This window comes from Buteo buteo, chromosome 13 (assembly GCF_964188355.1).
Source record: "Buteo buteo chromosome 13, bButBut1.hap1.1, whole genome shotgun sequence".
Taxonomy (NCBI): domain Eukaryota; kingdom Metazoa; phylum Chordata; class Aves; order Accipitriformes; family Accipitridae; genus Buteo; species Buteo buteo.
The window spans coordinates 15,322,347-15,345,237 of NC_134183.1; the positions used below are offsets into that span (position 1 = coordinate 15,322,347).

Sequence of the window (22,891 nt, forward strand, 5' to 3'; positions counted from 1 at the left end):
CTCGGTGCCTGCTTCCAGCAATGGGAGGAGGACACGGGCAGGAGCAAGGCGATGGCAGCAAGCTCACACAGTACCAGTCATGCAGCAGACCTAGGAATTAATTGCTTCTAGCCTTCAAAGGGTATGCAGGTAAGGTGAGGAGGTGAGACACAGCCGTCCGCACCCTTGTTCCTGGCCTTTGCCCACAGAGCTCAAATGAAAGAACACTGCCCAGTCACCCTTTCCCTTCAATTAAAAAGCTCTGCTAGGCTGTCCTCAGTATTTCTTTCTTTTCCGTGATCATGTACTGGACTTTCTGTCCAGCTGAAAGTTTCCCAAGGGAGTCCCTCTCCCTTCCCAAGAGGCTGTTTCGCCTCTCCACCCAGAGATGCACAGGATGCACGACCTGCCTGGCAATGCAAAGCCCTTCGTTAGCAACCTGGCCTGACCTCCTCTCAGCGGTCTTCGGAGTATTTCCTTGTAAGGGGCAAGCAGGGCCCGTCTAATGTATTAAAATACCAGGGGCTGAGGTTGTATCGTGCAGGCCATGGATGTCTCTGATGCGGTGGCAGAGCCTGCGAGTCCCTCTGAGGCTGTGCGCGCTGTGTACCTACGCTCCCCGCCGATTACAGCCGTAAATCACAATGGATGTCAGCGCGCTTATTGCATTCACTGCCTGTAATCTGATGAGCGCCTCTGCCATTTCTGAAAGGGATGCTGCAGTCCTTTTTCTTCTTGCGCTTTATTCCATTACTGAATAAAGTTCAAAACTCTTGGAGAATAAAAATAACCCCTGAAACTGCGCCTGGGAAGCAGAGGGGCCGGCAGGCTGAGGGGACATGTCACGGCATATAAAGAGACCTTTCATCTTGCCGTTGACTGCAGCGGGGTCAGCACAGACCAAACCGCTGCTCTCCGACGGCTCTCGGCGGCCCAGGCCAAACGGGGCCGGCCGGGAGAGGGGTGAAGGGCAGCCCCAGCGACGGCTGCCTCTCCGGCCCGGCCTCACCCCCTCACCGGCAGCCCGGGCGGGCGGCGGCCGAGCCCGCAGCCCCACGGCGGCCGAGCCCGCCCGCCCCTTCTTCTCTAGCAGGAGCGGGGCTGCCGGCCCGTCCCACACAGCCAGCCCCCCCTGAGGACAGGACAAGGCCGGATCCCTCAGTCCGGGGCCCTCCCGCTCCGGCCGCGCCGTTCCCGGTGACGGGGCAGCCCAGGCCCGGCCCGCGGAACCGCCTGAGGGCGGCGGGGACCGCCCCCGCCCCCGCCCCCGCCCGGCACCGCCCCCTGCCGGCCGGGGCGCGCGGCAGGCCCCTGCGCGCAGGCGCGGTTGCCGTGGCGACGCGTCCCCAGCGCGGGGCGATGGCGGGCGAGCTGGAGCTGCGGGCGGCCATCGGCTTCAACGGTAGGGGGGGGCGCCTGAGGGGCGCTGAGGGGGCCTGGGGCACCGCAGGGGCAGCGGGGAGGGGGGCGGGAGTGGGGGCACCGTGGGGGCAGCCGTTGGGGCACGGGTGGCCAGCGGACTGGTTGAGGGGAGGCGGACGCCGTGGGGGGCAGGCGTGGGGCAGCCGTGGGTCTCGGCTGGGGCTGTGGTGGGTGCTGTGGGGTGGGCCGGGAGCAGCGGGTGAGCGCGGTCCCTCCTGCCCCCCTCGCCGCCTCCTCGTGCTCGCCGTGCCCGCCATCCCGAGACGGACGCAAAGTGAAGAGCGGGAAGAGTTTGACAGAATAGTAGGTTGGGGTTTCTTTTTTTGTAATTACCCAGCTTACTAGAATGAGTTTCATTTCAAAATAAAACCAGCTCAGGTTGCGCAAAGTACTGTCATAAACGCTCCTGTGACCCGGGGATGGGGGCTAGGCACTGGGGCTTCTCCAGCCAACCGCCTTCTCGGGAAATTTGTGGCTTTGCAGCTATTTTGAGGCGGGACGTGGCAACATGGACTGGTGATGTGGCCTCCATAAATCAGCAGGTGCTCCTGGAGAACCCTCTGTGCTGAAGGGCTCAGACCTCTGGGCCAGTTACATCTCCTCGTAGCCGTAGGAAGCACAGCGCGGTCCAAAACATGTAAAGGTGATCCTGGAGTTCTACACGGGGTTGTTACAGAATCACAGAATGGTTTGGGTTGGAAGGGACCTTAGAGATCATCTAGTTCCAAACCCCCTGCCATGGGCAGGGACACCTTCCACTAGAGCAGGTTGCTCAAAGACCCATCCAACCTGGCCTTGAACACTTCCAGGGATGGGGCAGCCACCACTTCTCTGGGCAACCTGTTCTAGTGCCTCACCACCCTCACAGTGAAGAACTTCTTCCTTACATCTATTCTAAATCTACCCTCTTTCAGTTTAAAGCCATTACCCCTTGTCCTGTCACTACACGCCCTTGTAAAAAGTTCCTCTCCAGCTTTCTTGTAGGCCCCCTTTAGGTACTGGAAGGCTGCTATAGGGTTTTTCCCAGAGCTTTCTCTTCTCCAGGCTGAAGAACCCCAACTCTCTCAGCCTGTCTTCATAGGAGAGGTGCTCCAGCCCTCTGATCATCTTCATGGCACTTCTCTGGACTCACTCCAACAGGTCCATGTCCTTCTTATGTTGGGGGCCCCAGAGCTGAACGCAGTACTGCAGGTGGGGTCTCACGAGAGCGGAGGGGAGAATCCCCTCCCTCGACCTGCTGGTCACGCTTCTTTTGATGCAGCCCAGGATACGGTTGGCTTTCTGGGCTGTGAGCACACACTAGCGGGTCATGTGGAGCTTCTCATCAACCAACACCCCTAGGTCCTTCTCCTCAGGGCTGCTCTCAATCCACTCGTAGCCCAGCCTGTATTTGTTCTTGGGATTGCCCCGACCCATGTGCAGGACCTTGCACTTGGCCTTGTTGACCTTCCTGAGGTTTGTGCAGGCCCACCTCTCAAGCCTGTCAAGGTCCCTCTGGATGGCATCCCTTCCCTCCAGCGTGTCGACCGCACTGCACAGCTTGGTGTTGTCGGCAAACTTGCTGAGGGTGCGCTCGATCCCGCTGTCCATGTCGCCGACAAAGATGTTAAACAGTGCTGGTCCCAAGACCGATGACCCCTGAGGAACACCACTCGTCACTGCTCTCCACTTGGACATCGAGCTGTTGACTGCAGCTCTTTGAGTGCGACCATCCAGCCAATTCCCTATCCACCGAGGGGTCCATCTGTCAAATCCATGTCTCTCCAACTTAGAGACAAGGATGTCATGTGGGACAGCGTCAAATGCTTTGCACAAGTCCAGGTAGATGACGTCAGCTGCTCTTCCCTTATCCACCAACGCTGTAACCCATTGTAGAAGGCCACCAAATTTGTCAGGCGTGATTTGCCCTTAGTGAAGCGATGTTGGCTGTCACCAATCACCTCCTTATTTCCCATGTGCCTTAGCATAGTTTCCAGGAGGATCTGCTCCATGATCTTGCTGGGTTCTGCTGAATGGCTTTGGAGGGAACTGGAAAGCTCTTGGTTTTGCCCTCCTTGTGAGATAAACTTTGGGGAACAAGCAATTTCCCCTTAGGGAGGGCAATTAGCAAGGCCACTAGTGCAGAGGTGTTGGGGAGAGGTCAGCCTGCTCTTGGGACTGCGTGCTTCAGGCAGAGTAAGAGAATTTACCTGCAGCCACCGGAACTGTTAGCAGCCAGCAGATCTTTCACTCCTTTCTCTTGCAGGGCATATACCCTGTGGCTTGATCTGCCACCCTGATAAGGAGCACATTCTCTATCCTCTGGGATGTACTGTGGTTATTCAAGAGCTGGACAGTAAGAAACAGACTTTCTTGCATGGTCACACCAATAATGTCTCCTGCATCGTCGTGTCCAGGGATGGGATGTACGTTGCTTCTGGACAAGTCACTTTCATGGGCTTCAAGGTGGATAATGCTCTATTTCTAACTGTATAATATTGACCAAAGAAATTGGAGTTGGCTTGCCAGCAGAGGGAACACCTTTTGTTTATTTTTTCTTTTGTTGGAAAACAAATGCCTACAGTAGGAGGGTGTTGCAGAGAATGGGAAATTGTGGCTAGTCCATTGCTGGATGTGCCTTCATGTTTTTGTAAAGTCTTAAGCCTTCCCCCTAGGATCAGGATAACCAGATTGAGAGGTCTCTTAATTCCATTCCCTTTTATCCAAAGTGTTGTGTGCATATGGCAGCCTAAATCTCATTAAACATTAATTAATAAATGGTGTTGTATTTAAAGTGGTACCTGATTTTCAGAGCTGATTAGGGCTTTCAAAAGCCCTTGACAGGTGCCTACCTGCCTTTTTAGACCTCTGAAGTTCTTTATGGTTTAATTTTTGCCTATTTGAAAAGACCCTAAGACACCTGGAAGGAATCAAGTATTAGTGTTTTCAGTATTTTAAAATCTATGTCAAATACCCAGTGTCTCAGGGTAAATTTTGGTTCTGAAATGAAGTAAAGCTACTCAACCGGAAGGCTGGAATAATGCTTCTTACAGCACCTGATCCGAAGCGTTTTTGTGTCAGTGGAGCCCTGGGCTGGATAGAAGCTGACCTTGGGCTTGACTGCTTCTAATACCTTTCCTGCCAAAGAAAGTTTTCATACCTAATCCTGTGTGTTATATCTAATTCTCCGGCTTTGACCGCTTCTCCTTGGCACCTCAGGCAGACATCATTCTGTGGGATTTCCAGACAAAGGAGTTACTTGCTCGGCTGTCACTTCATAAGGGTAGAATTGAAGGACTAGCGTTTTCTCCAAACAACCTTTATCTCATGTCGCTGGGAGGCCAGGATGATGACAGGTAACAATTTCTGCTTCTTGTCACACCATTTCCAACAAGTTGTAGGGCATCGAAGACTGCTCTTAGGGAGTACTCGCTCCTCCCTCTTCTGTCAGTCTGACTCTTTCCCCTGTTGGTGTCTCTCCTCAATGATCCAGCTCTGTCTGATGGCAAGCCAGGTGGGTACCGTGGGCAGAGTGCAGGGTATGGGGAAAGATGAGGGGAGCAGCTAATTCTTAAGCTGGCGTCATCGCCCAGAAACTTTACAGAGCCTGCACAGTTAGCTGGCTTAATGCACTGCCCTGAAGAAGTATAAATTTCACTGAGGGCTTGCTTTAACAGAGAGAAAACTAGGAGTGGGATAAAAAGTTATTTTAAATCAGATTTTACAAATGGCCTAAGATATGATTAGAGTCTTGCTCAGCAGAAGGAATCCAACAAATACACATACTCTTGCTTTAGGAGCAGGGGATGTAAACTGCAGTTCCACACATTTGTGATAAAGCTTTTCTTGGGTAAAATCTTTACAAAGTGATTTTTATTGTGTATCCAGGTGGGAACAGACTACAGGAAAATAGGTTTTGTCTTGTTTTTGTTTTTAAGTAATTTGTTTGTAATTAATGTAAAAAAGTGAAGCTATTTAAAGCCCCTCCTTCTCCTGCAGCGTGGTTGTGTGGCAAGTTGGTAAGAGAGAGGCTGTCTGCGGGAGCCCTGCCTCAGCATGCCGATCAGGGAGTGCAACCATCGTGGTGTGCTCCAGCTGCAGAGACGAGATGTTTGTTACCGCTGGAAAGTAAGGTTTTATTTAGATGAAAGAAATAAGGGGAAGAACCCATGGACCTATTTCCTTTTACAAAGAGTCTTTACTTAAATACAAGGAAACTTAAGCAACTGTGTGCTTGTGTTTTTTCTTTTGCTCTGAATGGACCCACTAATATCCATCAGCTTGTCCCTTTAAGGCATTGCTGCTTGTTCTACATATAAAAATATGTTTTCAAAGCAGCACACAGGGACCTGCATGCATCACTTCTGTTCCTGATAGCAGGATTTTGTACTCAGTATTCCCCATGCAGTGTTTAAAATATTTAGTTGTCAGTGTTTACACGAGAAAAGCAGTCAATGAGTGGCTCTGAACAATGGTTAATTAATGTAGAAACAATGATATCTTGCAGGTTGTTGGGTCACCTCCTATCCTCATCAGATGTGATGTACAGTTGGTCACTGGCTTATAACAAAAGTTGGTACAAAAAGTCACATTTTGCATGGATTTGAGGCAGCCCCCGTATACGTAGCCTGACATTTAAACTTGCTGAGGATCTGCACCTCCCTTTAAATCAGGGAAAGCTTTGGATGCTCTTGGCTGCAGTTGGACTTATGAGTGCTTATTATGTCTTCGCAATTTTAACACTTTGTTAAATGTAAGGGCAACTGTGTGGAAAGATTTTATATTGGCTCCTATGTTGTCAATTAAATTGTGCTAGAAAATAGCTGAAAGTGTCCCATACTGTTCATTTCCCATTCTAAGAACTAAGATTGCCACACTGCATGTCTCTTTGGGAAATGAAGTGTCAAGGTTGTTATGTACTCCTCCATAATCCTTGTATGGTTTTGCTGAACCTTTAAGATTTTTGATTTACCTGGAAAAAGTTACTGTAGGAGACAGTGGAACAGACAGACACTTACTTCTGGCTTCTCTGATACTGTTCTTTTCCTCCTTATTAAAATTTCAGAACAATGTAGCCTTGTAAACGCTTTTTAATTCTTCTAGTAGAGAAAAAACTTGGATGTTTCTGCATACATAGATTTAATCCCACTGTATTCGTTCTTATAGTGGGACCATTCGAGTATGGGAACTGGATCTAGCAAATAGGAAAATCTACCCAACTGAATGCCAGACAGGGCAACTGAGAAGAGTGATCACGTGTGGTAAGGTAAGTTTCAGCCAAAATTATTTGGCTAAACTAAGAAACTCTCTACAGACTAGAGAAAAATGATGAACTTTTATAGTAATGCTAGAAGTGCCAATTACAACTGCATGATGGCAGTGAAGTTACTAAGTGTTGGCTCATGGCAGATGGTCTCCCACAGTTTCTTTACCCTGGGAAAGAGTGTTTTGAATGCTCCTGAAGAGAAGCAGCATGTATTTTAGTCACAGGCTCTAGCACCCAGAGAATCCCACTTTTGCTTCAAAATGTTATCTAGATTTGGTTAGAAAATGTCTTGTGTTCAGCAGTGTTATGGATCTTTGCAGTGTGACAGATGAAAACATTGACTGTATCCGCTCAGATTAAATCTTGGCAATACACTGAAATAAAGCTATTTATGCAGCCCTGTGCTGGGCATGGGACAAGTGTCTCGCTATCTGGACCGTGATCTCTTTTTTTTTTGTGCTTTCCTATAGATGGCAGATGATGATAATTATTTTTACGTTGGCACATCAAGTGGTGATGTTCTGAAAGTGAATACAAACAACAAGCTGATGACTGACTATGGGCCCCAGAAGGAGAAGTTTAGCTCAGTGAGTAGCAGCTCTGTGACTTGAATTTTTCCTTACCCTCCTCTTTCTCAGTAACTGAAAGTAGGGGAACCTCCAGGAGAATCATTATAAAGTTGATTCACGGACTAACCCTTTTTCTGTGCCATTAGTTCTTTGTGAGCATCTCAGTCTTGATTCTGAAGTCTAAGACTGTTAGCTTGGCTTTCTTCAGCTTCATTTGGCTCAGAATTTGGGTTTTACCTGAATCTCATGTGTCATCCCACAGAGTCTCTCTTAAACTAAATCTGGAAAAAGTCATAAAAAGTGAAAAATAAGCATAAAAATGAGTAGTTCCTGAGTTGGGAGTTTTTAGGGAGATAGTAGCTGCAGTGAGACAGAGGACATTCCTAGGAAGACTGGCAGAAGTGCTTATTTAAGAGGCTTTCCTGCACTTTGTGCTATAAGGTTCTATGTTTGGATCTTACAGAATTGTTAAATTGTCTGGTCTGAAATTTTCCAAGACCACTGTTTGCCACAGGAAGAGTATTTTGTAAAAATTTCAAAACACTACAATTGCTCTTAAGAAACCCTCAACCCCCTAGTTTTTTGTGCTTGTTCCATGTACCATTCCTCCCCCTTCCCTTCAGGATGTTGTCTTTCTGAAGTTCAGACTCTGCCACTGATGAGGCAGAGGTCTTACTGAAAAAGGTAGTATAGATAATATATTTAAAGAGTTTATTATAATGCATATGCACAATTAGGACAAAACAAGGTTGCACAGGACCCATTGATTCTATTGCTTTTTAATTTCTGAGTGCTTGAATTCATAACACCAAATTTCTTTTAACTTAGCTTTTTTTGTCTATAATTGTGACTCATGGGTCTTAGTATGAGGATCCTGAGACAGGAGTATCTCCTGAATAAGGAGCTTTTGGCCTTTCATTGCACAAGAATTCTGCATGCAGGGAGCTGTAATGATAAACAATCAGCACCAGCTAGTACACTTGCTCTTGACTTCTCTTTATTTGTTGCTATAAAAGACTTCTTGTAGCTTCTCAGGTTATACCCAGTGGAGGGCATAATACCTAAGGAATTCAAACAGTTCCCTGAAAAACTTTCTTGCATAAGGTTGAATGTATTTTGTGATTCTGTTAGCAATCATGAAAATAAGTGAGCAGCAAGGGATGCAATGCAGATGTAAGTACCAGAAGTACTTACCGTTAGGGATGCCATGAGGAAGCTGTCCTAGAAAGAAGCAAATCTTGTTTGAGAGTAAACATGAGACTAACAAGAACTGTAAGAAAAATTCAGCAGTAAACCCCAAAGAAAAATCTACTGTGGACTTGTTTCTCCAAACCTCCTGAACTTTGCTTATACCAACAAATGTACATACAAACCACATATGTGCCCATTCAAACTGTAGTTTCTTCTGTTACAAATGCACGCCCACATCTCTGGGATAACTTGGAGCCACTGGGTTCTTTGAAATACATTTCAATGTTTATCTATTCCAGAAGGTTGGAGAAGTTATTACTTGTTTTTCCCACTTGCATTGTAGGAATGTAAGTAACTTAATTCTGTGCATGTATTAAGTGACAAGACTGTATGTATTTTGTTTCCCTGATAGAAATCCTAAGTTTGCTGAATGTGCATTAGATCTCTTGTGGGTATACCTGTACTGTACGCTGTTAAGTCAGTCTTCTAGCAGTCATCCTGCAGGGTTTTGCATCCACACAGGACCCATGTCCTGGCTGATCTCTGGTGTTTCTTATGCCAAGGTCTTGATGATTGAATATCACCTCCCCCTTTAAATGCTTGCATGCTTTTGAGTCCCTCTACATCTAGCAGTACGTGTACCTTGCCTAGAGTACCTGGTTGAAGCCACACCAGGTCCTGAACTCCTTGCCTTCAGGTGTGAGGGAAAGGTGCCAAATGCATTTGAAACAGAACTTCACAAAAAATATACTTCTGAGACCATTGCTAAAGAAGCAATCAAATAGGGTCATTAGCAGGATGCCATGCAATCTGGGGGTTGAAAGAGGGCCTAGGGCCTCTTAGAGAAAAGCAGAGGCTCAAAGCCAGACCACAGTCCAATCCATACTGTGAGGGGTTTTATTATAAGGCAAATCCATAGGAACTGCAGTTTGTGGCAGAGACCTTTGGAGCACCACGAGTTTCAGCTGACATTGCTTCTGATAATGAAAAGCTGAAATAAAACAGGACCTTTGGCTATGCAAGAGACTGACAAGATGTTTGGGAGAAGATCCAGAAGTGGATCTTGTCACAGCTGCCTGCCAGCCTTGTGGATGAGACCTGAGCTGGTAGGCATTAATGTGACTTAAACTTTGTTTTATTAGTGTTATGTAATGGCAGCTACTTAAGATATACCACTGGTCACGTTAGGAGAAGGGAAAGAAAAGGAGACATTCACATTGGGTGGAAATAACAAGTAGTCCTTCCAGTCTCCTCCTTTACCCTGTTGCTTAAAATGGACATTTCTGTTCAGAGACAGGCTTTTCAATCAGACACGTGCTCAACCCTATTACCCCTTCTCCTCTTGCTTACACCCTCCCTGCTCTCTTCCCTCATTCTTACCAATCAGTTTCCAAATGCCCAAAATGGGAAATTTATCAGGGCGAACCTGTATTATTGCAGTCAGTGGGAAGGTACTCGTACATTTTTATCTCCAGCTACTGTCAGATCCACTTTCATACTTTCCATTTCTCCCTTCCTAGCTCCGTACTGTGATTCCCTTTCCACCCACCCACATCTCTGCATACAAATAATACCTTGTCACTAGACTGTCAACAAGTCCTTGCTGAACACACATAGGATCTAATGTTTTATGACAGAAATTTCCAATTGTATCATAGTCTTCAATGCCCGAAGAGGTATTTTGCACATGTGTTTTCAAGTCAAAACCACAGCATTTATCAAAACAAAAGTATTTGCATCCTTGTTTCTCCACATTTTAGTACATCATATTGGCAACTCAAGGAGAAGTGTTAATTTTTATTTCCTGCTCCCGCCACAGCCCCCACCGCCCCCCAGCAGACCTGTGTGTATTTCACAGGACATCTTTTGTCTCTTTCTTGAAGATTTACCATGTATCAGTACTTGTAACAAAAATTCTCACCTCTCTAGCCATAGCTTGTTTCAGAAGTGAGCCATGCTGTTTCAAGGTAGGCATGACTACTGCAAAGCATGGCTTTTGGGACATGCCCTGCCTTTCCTAACCAGGTATTTCCCTGCTCCGTGGCAGGGAGGTTGGCCATACAGCCTCCAGTGGTGGAACTGTCCCAGCCTCCCTCTCCACGGCACTGTTTTCATTCATCACTGCGTTGCAATTCTACTGAAGAGATGCATATTTGTGAACGAACATTATCCTGTATGTCTGAAAACCTTGTTTACCAGTCACACCGGGGAATTATGAGACAGTGGCATACCATGAAACTCTCAACCTGGAATCCACAGCCACCCCACGATGAGCATATCTTTAAAAAAAGAGTTTAGACACTTCTTGGGTGAGGAGAAGATGTTTAGTGAAAATAAGTTTGGTCAACCTTAAAGGAGCTTTGCCTTTAGACATATAAGAATGTGTTTATTATGTAGACATGATCTGAAGATTTCTCTGTTTCTGTTTTGAAGAGGAGTGGCAGAATAGCTCACTGGTATGATGAAGCAACTTGTTTTCCATCTACATGGAATTAAGTTTAAGTGCATTTCTGTAATGTCTATAAATACTGGAATAAACAGCAAAATTAATTTTTATTCTCGTTGCAAGCTTGAGGAGCTATAAGGCACCCGTTCAGATGCAAAGTGGGATGTACGATTGCAAATGCATTTTCAGAAATAGTTGGAGTGATTTGCATTGCAAAAAAAAAAAATATTTAAAGGAGGTGCACTGGAAGGGTTCATAGGGCACTCAAGAACTTTGCAAGGGATGAGAACGGGACAAAGAGCAAGTATCCCTGCAGGGAAGGGAATGGGCAGGTGGGATTTTTGCTGGCATTTTTATTTATAATCATACTTCAAAGCAGTGGTTTCTTTTTGTAAGAAGTAAATAATGAATGGTGATATTTTTAACCTCCTACATTAGACTCTGCATTTCATCTACGAGAGGTCTGGCAGTATATAAAATAGAGTATTCATCGCATCATTAACGTGAACTCCTGGATTCCATGAATAACAAGTACAATTTATAAAGCTATCTGTTTACTCGTGGTGATTCAGAGAACAGACTGGACAAGAAAGAAGACAATTACCAAGTCAAGGTTGAAATCAAACTCTGATGATTTTGAGAGCCTAGCAATGAATCCTAGCCACTTTAAGGTTGGGGTTTTTTCTCTCTTAATAATACCCGCTTCCCTCTCAAATTGAAGAACTGAAGAGAATACCTTGGAAAAATCAAAGCAGTCTTGGCAGTGCTGCAAAAACTCTAATTTATTAGCAAGTAGCAGGGAGCTGTAATCAGATAAACTACGTAGTCATAGGTTTGATTTCTAATGCCGCCACCTGCCATAATGCTAAACCCAAAGGGCATTTGAGGTGGAAGTCTTTTACAGGAAAAACTGCAAAACAGTAGATCAAAAGACAGTTGATGGGCCTGTGATAACAGAGCACTCGCAAAATGCTGCCAACAGCTCATAGGAAATTTTTTAAAACATTGTTCAGAAAGAGTTCTGCTTATGGATCATATTTCTAATTAAAATGAAAGCCTTTGTTCTCATGCTTTTGCTAAGAATATTTGCATGAAACCTGGCTTCCTGCCTGGTAGTGTTGTGATAGTATGGCATAAAATCCTCTCTGGAGGTTGTGTTTTTCACGGTGATCAGTCCTGATATTACAGGAGATTGTGGATATGCTACTGGTGGAGACAGACTGATGAAGAAATCCAGTGCAATTAAATTACAAATCAGGAAAATTTTTTTCAATTTTTTTTTTGCAATCCACATTTATTTGATCCTGAAGTTAAATAGTCCTTAAACTGACGCATAGGTGGGTATAAGGCTGCTTGGAATGCCCAGTTACGTATATGGTGATTTTTTTTTCTTCAAAAAGTATAAGCAAGATTTTAAAAACAATCAGTTGCTTCTATTTCATTGGATAATTGAACAGAAGTAATTTTTCCAAATTCACCAGACCTTGTCTGTTGCTTTTGCAACATCCTTTCCAGGTCTAAATAACTCAAATGTCCATTTTTATTTTCTCTTTTTTCTTCACTTCCTCTCTCATCTTCCTTAGAGCTTCAGTCCTTTCTACACGGTAAATCAGCCCTTTCTGGCTTTCATTCTTTTAAACACTCTGAAAGTGTTTAGTCCTGAAAATTTCCTGGGGTTAGGCCAGATTAATGCTTGAAAAGAACAGGAATGCTGGGTGGTGCTGCTTATATGTCAGACTTTATCATAAAGTGCTGACACCTGTATTTGTTCAAAAATCACAAACCAAGCACATGACAGTGATATCTTCCTAAAGAATAAATGCAGAATTACTCTGATTTGCCTCTTGGTTATTATTCTTTGAGAAGTCACTTTTTCATGCTTTCGCAACACTAAATGCTAGAGGTGTTTTCTTTTTCCAAGAAAAAACTTTACCAAACAGAAATTGTTGTTTTCACATAATGGCTCTACGAGCTCAGGCTTAGAGAAAAAAAATCATAATACTGTGAACATACTATCACAACAGTTGGCAATACTGCTTATTAACCTAGGTAGTGGCAAATGTTGCTGGAGTATGTACTGCAACTTCAAATGTCAAGCTCAACAGACTCCTTACAAGTCACGGGGAGCCTGGAGCTGCTACCAGCTGGCCTGTGCCTCTTGTACATGCTTCCTTCGTGACAGAGCTTAGTTTTCAATCCAAGTTTTGATGGCATAAAGCTCCTTTATTTCCTTTTTTTTTTTTTCCTTTCCATTTCAGCCATGCATATGTTCCCCAAGCTAGTAGGGATATTTTTCTAAGTAAGAATATCAGGATTTAACCCCACAGAAGTAGTTTCAACCCTCTTGCAGCCTATTTTGGGGGTCTCTCAGATTTTCAAGAATTAATCTGTTGTCTCGTATACAGAAGAGTAATATTACTTCACAGGTAGCAGAACCAAAGCAGAGACCAACTTTTCTTATACTTGAAATTTTGTGGCTTGGCTAAGGACTGTTTTTGTTTGTTTGCTGGTTTTGTTTGTGGTTGTTTTTTTTTACTGCAGTCTGGTGCTTTATCCACTGAAAAGCATTTTTTTTTCTAATGGTTGACCTCCTGTTGATCTACTCATCTTAGTAAATAGCAGAAACCCGTGTTGATGATGGGCTGACTAATTTTCAAAGCTCTTCTGTGACAAATGTCTTTTATTTCTAGTAGGTGGGAGATGGGATTGCATCTTTTAGACAGGGAGAGAGGCCTGGGACACAGAGGATCTGTCCTAAAAGCAGCTATAGGAAAGGACGCTTAGGCTGAGTTTTATCCTCTGTTGTTTTCGTGTCTGATAGATGAAGAACCAGTGGAAGGAAAAGTGGAGGCACTAATACAAAATGTGCGTATTGCTTGCTGGAATGAGGTAAGGATATGTAGGCTCATGCACAGTCCCAGCTGCTCTGAAGGATTCGTGATGGTGCTATTTACTTGCTCTTTAAAGACTCATACTGGAGTAGTTCATATACACCTGTAATTAATAACTCTTTTCTCCCTTCTCCCTCTAGAGAGTCACTCTTTAGCCTAGGTCAGTCAAAGAATACTGATAAAGCCATATTTGGGTGACATAAGCACCGCCATCAGGAGCATGATAGAGACTCTGTTGTGCTATTCAGCATGGCTGCAGCAATAGACTCTGCTTCCATCCAATTGTGTTTTAATCCTGTTTTCTCCTAGGGAGTCACAGCTTTGCTTTTGCTGAAGACAGGAGATTTAATAGTCGGCACCGGAGGAGGGATTGTAGCTCTCTGTAAAGGCTCAAACTACAAAGTAATGAAGTGAGTTTATAGATGGGAGAATCAGGAGGGTGGAGGTGACGGTTCCCCCAAAGGGTCACAGTATAAGAACCAATCATTTCTACGTAAAGGTGTAATCCAAATAAATCTGTTTTTCAATCCTGCAGACAAAATAGACAGTATGGTTCCAGCATAATGAAGTTGAAGCAGACTGAAAATTACTGCATGTGTTTGCACAGAAGCGAATTGCCCTACTTATTGTTCATTTTAAGTGACCATTGTTTCCTTTTAGGCATTAGGAGTCAGATTCCAAATTGATGCAAAGTGAGACAGGTCTGTTGAAGTCAGTAAAATTATGCTTATTTACACCAGCTGAGAAGGAGCACTATTTGCCATCTAAAAAAGGGCTGTTGGAGGACATGGGATTGCAAAGGAGGGCTCCACTAATTTTACAGGCACATGTCTGGAAGTGGCTGGAGTACATGCAAGGCTTTTTCCTGCATACAAAATAGAAAGCTGCAGGCGTCATCTCCCAGTATGTGATTTGAAAATTGGGCTTGCACATACTCATTTTGCATTGTTTGAATAGCCAACTTAAGCATACAGTTCTGCAAGCTTAGCTTTGTACAATTGAAACTATTCCCAGAAGATCTAAACTGTCTGGAAATATTATTGAATATGGGATATCTAAGTGCACTTGAGCAAGAATATCAACAAAGACGCTGTTACTTTGGGCCCTGGTCCAGAAAACAAAGTCTCCAAAGCACTGCCTTTGCAAGCCCTGGCAGAGTAGCAGGCAGATCATATGAAGTATTAACATGGGACTGGGAAGGAAATGTTAGTCCTGACCACGTTCTTGCATATTGATATCACAGCCTGGCATGGAGCTTTTGGGAGAAGCAGGGAAAGTCAAGATTCTATAAAGTCAGGGGAAAAAGGAAGTTGGAAAATAAGTATCTCGAGGTCAATGTCAGGCCAAACCTCTGCCTTCTCTTAACAGGAAAATTCAAGTTCAAGGTGCTGTCACTTCGCTGACATGTAGAGGTCAGGGTCACCAGATCTTTGTAGGGACAAATGAGTGCCAGATTTATCGACTTAACTACACTGCATTTAAAGAGGAGCTGATCACTGCCTGTCATAAGGAAGCCGTCCATGACATCATCTTTCCTTTGTGAGTATAACCGGCTGGGGTGCTTCTGGCTGGTGAAGAAGTTTGAGTAAGCTACCAGTAAGGTCAGGATACCTATATAAACACCTTTTAACCAACAGGAACCCAAAGCCTGTTAACATCCTTACAGGATGATTTATACAGGAAATGGTGTCACCTACCAGTGAAAAGCAAGGGTGATGGTGAGCGGCTGCGTGAAAGCAGAAGGCAGCAGTTCAGTTTGAGAATTGGAAAAATAATCAATCTACAGAAAGAATTCTACATAAAAAGACTAGAATTCTTTATCTTTGGGTCACAGCAGCGATGGCAACCTCCCCCTTTTCTCCTAAGGTTGGTGCTATGAGACTCCGGCCACTTAGTCTGCCAGCAGTGTGAATCCTGAAAGTCTGCTTTTGTGTAACCTGTTGCAGCTAGAGCTTGTAGAGGTGTGCTACCTGTAACATCAGCAGAAACCTGACTAACAGAGCTGTTCAAAGAGGCTTTTGGGGTCTCTCAGCCTCAATTATAATTTCATGTTTGACAGTATGGCATGTTATATTAAATTCTAGGCTTGTGATGAGAGATACTGAGTATACTGGTCTGTTTTCTGTCTGCTTTTGTCTTATGAACAGACAGCAAACGTTCCCTCTTCCTGTATAGTAGGATCATGACACTTTATTTAAAAAAAAACACAATGGATTGGTTGTTTCCTCTCCAAATAGCGAATGGGATTTTGATCCCAATGAAAGTTTTTATTTTTGTCATGTTATTATTGCATCGCTTCTTGACATGGCACAAAGGATCAAATGTTACCAAGGTACAGCAAAGTGCTCAATGCAAGATGCCCTCCTCCCTGCTTGTCACCAGCCTGAAAAATCCGCATCCTTCTAATTTAATGAATAAATCATTTGGAACTTTAGGGTAATCTGATGCTAATATAGGTGACTGGCACTTCTGTGTCACAGAGGTAGCTGGATGAGCTGGATTTAGTGATGATTGTAAGGACTATACGACTACATCCTTGCATATATGTTTAAACTTTTTATCTGTCAACTGCTCTTGAACAGAGCATATCACTGATTGGGAAATACAGGCATAATTTCCCTGTTCTGGCTTATTTCAGAACAGTTGAATTGCTGTTATCCTGCTTTATAAAGCACCCACGCAAGCTGGGCTTGAAAGAGACCACACTTTTGTTGTGCCAGTTTTCTCTGTTCTGGTTCATCTTTCCAGGCATTGATGGTGAAGTTGAACAAAAGCTTGTGGTACCTTTCTAGATTTCACTTTCTGTCATATCCCTAGGATGTATGGTTTAGAGCTTATTTCAAAGCATTGAGTCCTATAGCTTTTGAAATGCTGCAGGTCTTTTTTTATTCAAACGTGTATAACAAGTATATTACGAACAGGCTTTTGCCATCATTTCTATTGCCTTCAATGATGTTGAATAGGAATCATCCAGTAAGCAAGATAAAAAATGACATCTTTACAATATGAGGCTGCTGTTAGTCCCTGATGTTAAATCTGGGCAGTCAGCACCTCTACACTCACTTTTGTGTCTATTATATACAACACGTGAAGTTCTTTAGAGATTGAATATGGGAAATAAATGTCACAACTTCACCTGAAGTAGAAAGAATTTTTTTACTTTCACTTTAACTGTTTCTTAAAATGAATGTTTGAATAGAAACCAAACCAGGGGTATTTTATGTAAGAAAGGTGATCCTACGAAAAAGGCTTTTGTCTTAACCATGGTGATCTCTACTGGGAAGATTGCAGTTGCACATTAGAAACAGCTAAGTTTTGAGAAACGATTTAAGATCTGACAAAGAAAGAAGCGTTTTCTGTATGTCCCTCCTCATTATCTCTCCTCTCTGAATTCTCCAGGGGAACTTCTGACTTGTTTGCTACCTGCTCCAAAAATGATATTCGGGTGTGGCACACCCCAAAAAACAGGGAGCTCCTACGAATTGTCATCCCCAACATGACCTGCCATGCCATAGATTTTATGAGGGATGGCAAAAGCATCATCTCAGGTAATGATCGGTCCAGACCCATGGTTGAGTCCAGTCTCTAAGTGTTGCCAAACTAATAAACATCAGTATGTTAGAATGAAGAGAGGTTTAAATTGGGAATGGGTTTAAATTCAGTTCATTGCTTGACCCAAAGGCCTCTTTGCTTGCAGCTGCTCCAGTGAACTTTGCTCACAGTCCCCAGCACCCTGGTGCTGTGGAAGGCAAGGTTTTGAGACCTCACTTTGGATGTGAATTCCAGCAATTCAGAACTCAGTTCAGTCTTATTCAAAAGACCTAATTCTAAAATATCAACCTTGTTGTATGCAGCAGATTAACCTGTGATGTATGTAGACCACCTTTTACATAAACCTTGCTACCCATTGCCATATGCAAATTGCTTACACAGGAGCTACTGCAGTACTAGAGCAGCAATGCAGTCCCCCCATTGTTACCAAACCAATTTGCCCGTAGCCAGAACCAAAAAGGAATTAAATTTCAATAGTTTATTTGGGGCTATAACTCTGCGGGTTCATCTACAGTACAGTGGTTTTCACATGTATACTGGTGATCTAACAGGGTGGGCCTTATAAAGAAACTTAATAAAAAAAGGGGGTTCATCTGGAAAGGAAAGAGAGACAATAATATGAGGAAAGTCTGTGCGCCTGGGTAATCTGTTTCTTTTTATCCATCAGCTTGGAATGATGGGAAAATCCGTGCCTTCATGCCAGAGACTGGACGGTTAATGTATGTCATTAACCATGCCCATAGCTTGGAAGTGACGGCAATTGCTGCTACAAGTGACTGTAAACGAATCATTAGTGGAGGAGGTGAAGGGCAGGTAATTTTTGCTTAAAAACCTGGAGCAGCTCTGGGCTCTTATCACAGGGCCTGCAAATTGTCTGTAACTGCTTAGTCAGAAAGTGAGCTATTCTTAGCTTTCACTTGAGCAAAGGACTGAATTTGAAAATATTAGCCTTTGATAAATGCAAATCTCCTGCTCTCAGAGGCCATAATGTAAAACAATGCCCCGATTTCTTCTGGCATGGTACTCTTGGAAATCCTTCTAATGCAGAAGATGCTCTTAATCCTTTTTGTTTATTTGTCTCTCCCCTATATTTGGCTTATCTGCATTAGTCATTGTATGCAAGCCTCCGTCTAATTGTGCTCTAGCAGAGATTTTCTTTCTGTCATTGCTTTGGAAGTCCTAGTCCTGTCCAAATGGACCTGTATGAATTCATTTAATAGCACAAAGTTCATTTTATATCGCTATAGTGTCTATGGGGTAACTTCCTAATTTTCTGGGATGGTACTATCTGTTTGAAGTGATGGTGTTAATAAAACACTCTAATAATAACTCAATTTCTAATACAATTATGGAAACATTCCATACAAATAACAATAAAAATCAAAAAATATGTTGTAGTCATCATACCTGTGCAGTTCAACAATTTCTTTCTGGCCATAGAAAACAAACACCATGTACTTTGGCTACTCCATGCACTTCATATAGTTGTGGCCCTTTGCAATCTGTAAAAGTGACACTCCTCTCCTAATGTTTAAATAATTTAAACACAGGGCTTTTATTTATATTAAAAATAAATAATTAGTCTTGGAAGGCTCATGTTCAGTTTCTTCCCTTGCTTTGGACTTCCTCTCTGCAGCCTGGCAAGCACTCAGAACTAGTCATTTAATTGTGCGTGGATTCCTGACTGTGATTTAACTGCTCTGTGCTTTGTTTGTGTACCGTGATCTCAAGTGTTCAGTGTGCCCTGCTGGAGATTGTAAGGGAAGTCTTGAAGAGTGAGGAATCAAACTTAGGCCTTCCAAATCTCAGGCTAATATCCTAATCATTGAATCATCTTTCTGAATCATTCTGCACCTCAGCTCTGCTGTAGAGCAGTAATTGCAGCACTGCCTTGTCTCACTGCATAAAGACATTAGAGATGATAAGCCACTTCAACCCTTCACTAATAAAAGAACAGTTAAGTACCTTGGATGATTAGCGCTAGAGGATGCAAAAAACAGAGAACCTAGATTCTGTATCACACACAGAATGGCACAGGCTCTGGTTAGTTCATCTCTGAACTGAAAAAAACAGCTGAGAGAATTAAAGCTAAAGGTTGGTTAAGTAGAAATGAGAACTGCAGGGAAGCACTTGCAGTATTCATTTGGAACACAAAAAAAAAGGTGTTCTGAAATGCTAATGATTCTGTCAAAATTGATCATCTGAAAGCTGTGATTTTCAGGGTTGCTTAAGGGGTCTGGATGCTCTGATCATTTAGCAACTGGGAATTGGACATCCAGATCCCACAGATAACTCAGCATCAGACTTGAAAACGTGGAAGGTCAGCTCTCTCTGCTTTTGATGTCAGTGTCTAAATTTCTAAATTTTCACTAGGATTTGACCTTAGTGGAATGTAAGAGCGATTATATATCATGACGCTTGGCACTAGTGGGACAGTAAATGCAAGGTGTGAAGGATCAAGTCCTCAAAGCAGAAAGATTTTTGCTGTTGCCACCACTGGGAAAAGAGGTGCTTTCAGGCACATATTTCACATCAAAGATTTAAAGACCTGTTTTATATTTACTTACTGGCATTATACATAGCACAAATAGCAGGTAGCTTTTTTATATTCCATTTCAGCAGTCTTGCTCTTTGATCTTTAAAGCACCACTGGAAATATATCATGGACTACATGCTTTTTCCTGATCGAGAGATGAGTAAACTGAAGCATGGGAGAGTGGGAACCTGGCAAAAATAAGGTTTGGGGTTAATGGTCAGGAATTCCTGAACCAAGTGTATTACACTTTCAAGAACTGAGTTCAGTTTTATGAGTCAGCTGCATGAATAACCCACAGGAAAATAGAGATGGTCTGTTAAGATTTGAGTTGCTGTATGCGTTATAAGAAAAAAGAAGAGTTCAGGAAAGCCTTAGACATCCTCCTGAGCTCAGTCAGGACTGGGTGGTACAAGAGCAGATGTTTGTTGCTGATTTTCAGGTGAGGATCTGGGAGATTGGTGAGAGGACTCACAAACTGGGGGAAGTTCTGAAGGAGCACACATCTGCTGTGTCCTGCATTAAGATTAAGAAGGACGACCGAGAGTGTGTCACAGCCAGCCTTGATGGAACGTGCATCATCTGGGACATTGTGTAAGGAGACAGATAAGTATCGCAAGACATTTAAAGTGCTGGTAATGTCTCTGTTGGGTTACTGTGCCCTATTTGTGACACCATATAGTGAGGATGAAGGGAAAAAGAGCATTAGGAAATTACTAGAAAGAACAAACAGGTCAGGGAATGTAGAACCTCCAATGCTAGAAACTTTTCAGAAAAGTTTAGACAAACATTCACCTCAAGTTGTTTTCTTGTGTTGGATCCTGCTTGGCCGAGGGGGTGGAACAGGTGATTTCTTAAGTTCCCCACTAGTTCCGTTTTCCAGCACTTTATGACTCTTGTCAAGCTATTGCAGATCTGCAGGTAAGGTTAAGGAAATTCTTGCATAATGAATAGCACCTAGAAAGCATTCTGGATTAAAAAATTTAACTTCATATGACAGCAGATCAAAAGTCATACAAGTTAGCTGTGATGGGGAACAGAACTGATGACTAATAGGCTTCATGAAACCCTGAGCTCAGACCAACACTGAAAATATCCAAGTAGAAAAAGAGAACTGATGTATAGCACAGGCAGATATAGTTCAGGCAGTCAAAGTCTGGGTTTTGACCCTATTGCTCTATCCTGTTTTGGGGGTGTTTTGCAGGCGTTTTGTAAGAAAACAAATGATTCTAGCCAACACATTGTTCAAATGTGTGTGTTACCATCCTGAAGAGTACCAGATACTCACCAGTGGAACAGACAGAAGGGTAAGCAAAGCTGCAGCAATTCTTTTTGCGGTAATTCCAAAACACAAAGTCTGGGACTTTTTATGTGGTAAAGCTCCTGAACCTCCACAGAAGGTTGTGTTACAAGGCGGTGCTGGAATCTGTGTGTTATTCACGCACAGCTGAGCTCTCCTCTCTGGTCTGCTCTCTAGATTGGATACTGGGAAGTGTTTGATGGCTCTGCAATCAGAGAATTGGAAGGGTCTGTATCGGGTTCCATCAACGGGATGGACATCACATCAGATGGGGCATACTTTGTCACAGGTGAGTGGGTAGATGAAACTAGAAAAGAGGAAGTCATATTAAGAGCAGGAAAATTAAGGCAGTGAACCAAGGATCTCAGAAAAGTATGAAAAAACTGAAAGGAGGGGTCATCTAAAGGGGAAAACAAAATTAATCACTGAAGAAAAATACTTAGAAAAAGGTATAGTTCAGACATGGAAGATACTGTGGTTCAGTCTTGCAAGATGTAATTTAAAGGTGAAGACAAGGTTCAAATGTCTCCAGGGAAGAATACAGGGTTTCACCTTGCCCTGCTCCTCATTTAGTTCAGTGGTGTTCACAGTGCACTTGAATGATTTGTTCAAGTGCCCTACTCCAGAAGGCTGGCAGTCTCTGTTGGTTTGCAAGTGGGAATGACTCCAGGTTCCATCCAGCCTCAGGCTCACATGTTCCCCACCATCATGACATCTCTTATGGGAGTCTAGCACTAGCACAGAGGAGCCATGGTATTGTGTATCTCAGCTATAGTTAAAAACCACAGATTTTGTGTCAGCACCAGTTATTTTAGGTTAACCTGGTTAAATGAATGTTGGTTAAGAGCTTTTTGAAGATGCTCGATATTATTGGTACCAATTGCTGGCCATAGCTCACTGTGATCCACTGGTGCAGGTCCTGAGCGCTCTACTGGACACTGACAGCTGAAAAGAAGTAGTTTTTGCCATAATGCCCAAGACAATGTGCTCCACCCTTTCTAAATCAGTTGAATGCCTAAGTATTCCCCTGCCTGTGATCTGGGAACAAAAAGCAGCAGAACTCCATGTAATCATTTGTTCTTCCTTTGTGCCCAATGCAGGTGGTGATGACCATCTGGTGAAACTGTGGGACTATAATGAGGGTGCAGTGACTCATGTTGGAGTGGGCCACAGTGGCAACATCACCCGTCTCAAGGTCTGCCCTGGGAACAAGTACATTGTGAGTGTGAGTGCAGATGGTGCCATCCTGCTCTGGAAATACCCAGACTTGCACTAACAGCTGGCCCAGGACCTGCTGGGCTGCTACTTCCTCGGCCAATCCTAGTGATCCTTTCTTCTTACAGCTGAGGTTGTTTCAAAGCATTTGTACTATTAGAGGAGATACTATTTTTATACTCTCTGGTATGCATTTACCAGATCCTTCAGATATCCTTTCTAGCACTGAATAAATAGGTCTGACTTTTTCAGGGGGGCTAGGAATCTGCTGTTCCTTTTAGATTAGTGTGAAAGGATTTATCACTTCTTAAAATCATCTTGGCTGTTGTTATAACACTTGCATGTTGTTACTGCCACCTTTCCTGATAGTCTCCTAGCATAGTCTATTTTTGTGGGCTCTCTCTTGCTTCCACGTGGTCTCTCTTTCTCTTCCCTCCCCTCTTCTGTCCCTTCCTTTAATGAATAACTTGTTGTGTAAATTCAGTCTTCTGTGTTCATTTTAATTTGTCTGGTCCTGATTAAAGAAAAAGCCCTCAGCTTCAACTCAG

At 43.5% G+C, this 22,891-nt stretch overlaps 1 protein-coding gene across 1 annotated transcript; it reads left to right on the plus strand.

Annotated features, from left to right (window-relative positions):
* Nucleotides 1-1,311: 1,311 nt before the first annotated feature.
* On the plus strand, nt 1,312-22,595 carry CFAP52 (cilia and flagella associated protein 52). The gene is made up of 14 exons (XM_075043934.1): nt 1,312-1,381; nt 3,647-3,846; nt 4,600-4,736; nt 5,380-5,508; nt 6,547-6,646; nt 7,117-7,233; nt 14,053-14,153; nt 15,112-15,282; nt 17,143-17,291; nt 17,963-18,108; nt 20,271-20,422; nt 21,033-21,135; nt 21,306-21,417; nt 22,229-22,595. Exons 1-14 carry the CDS (start codon nt 1,339-1,341, stop codon nt 22,402-22,404), a joined length of 1,836 nt encoding a protein of 611 aa, XP_074900035.1. The 5' UTR covers nt 1,312-1,338; the 3' UTR covers nt 22,405-22,595.
* The last annotated feature ends 296 nt before the right edge of the window (nt 22,596-22,891 follow it).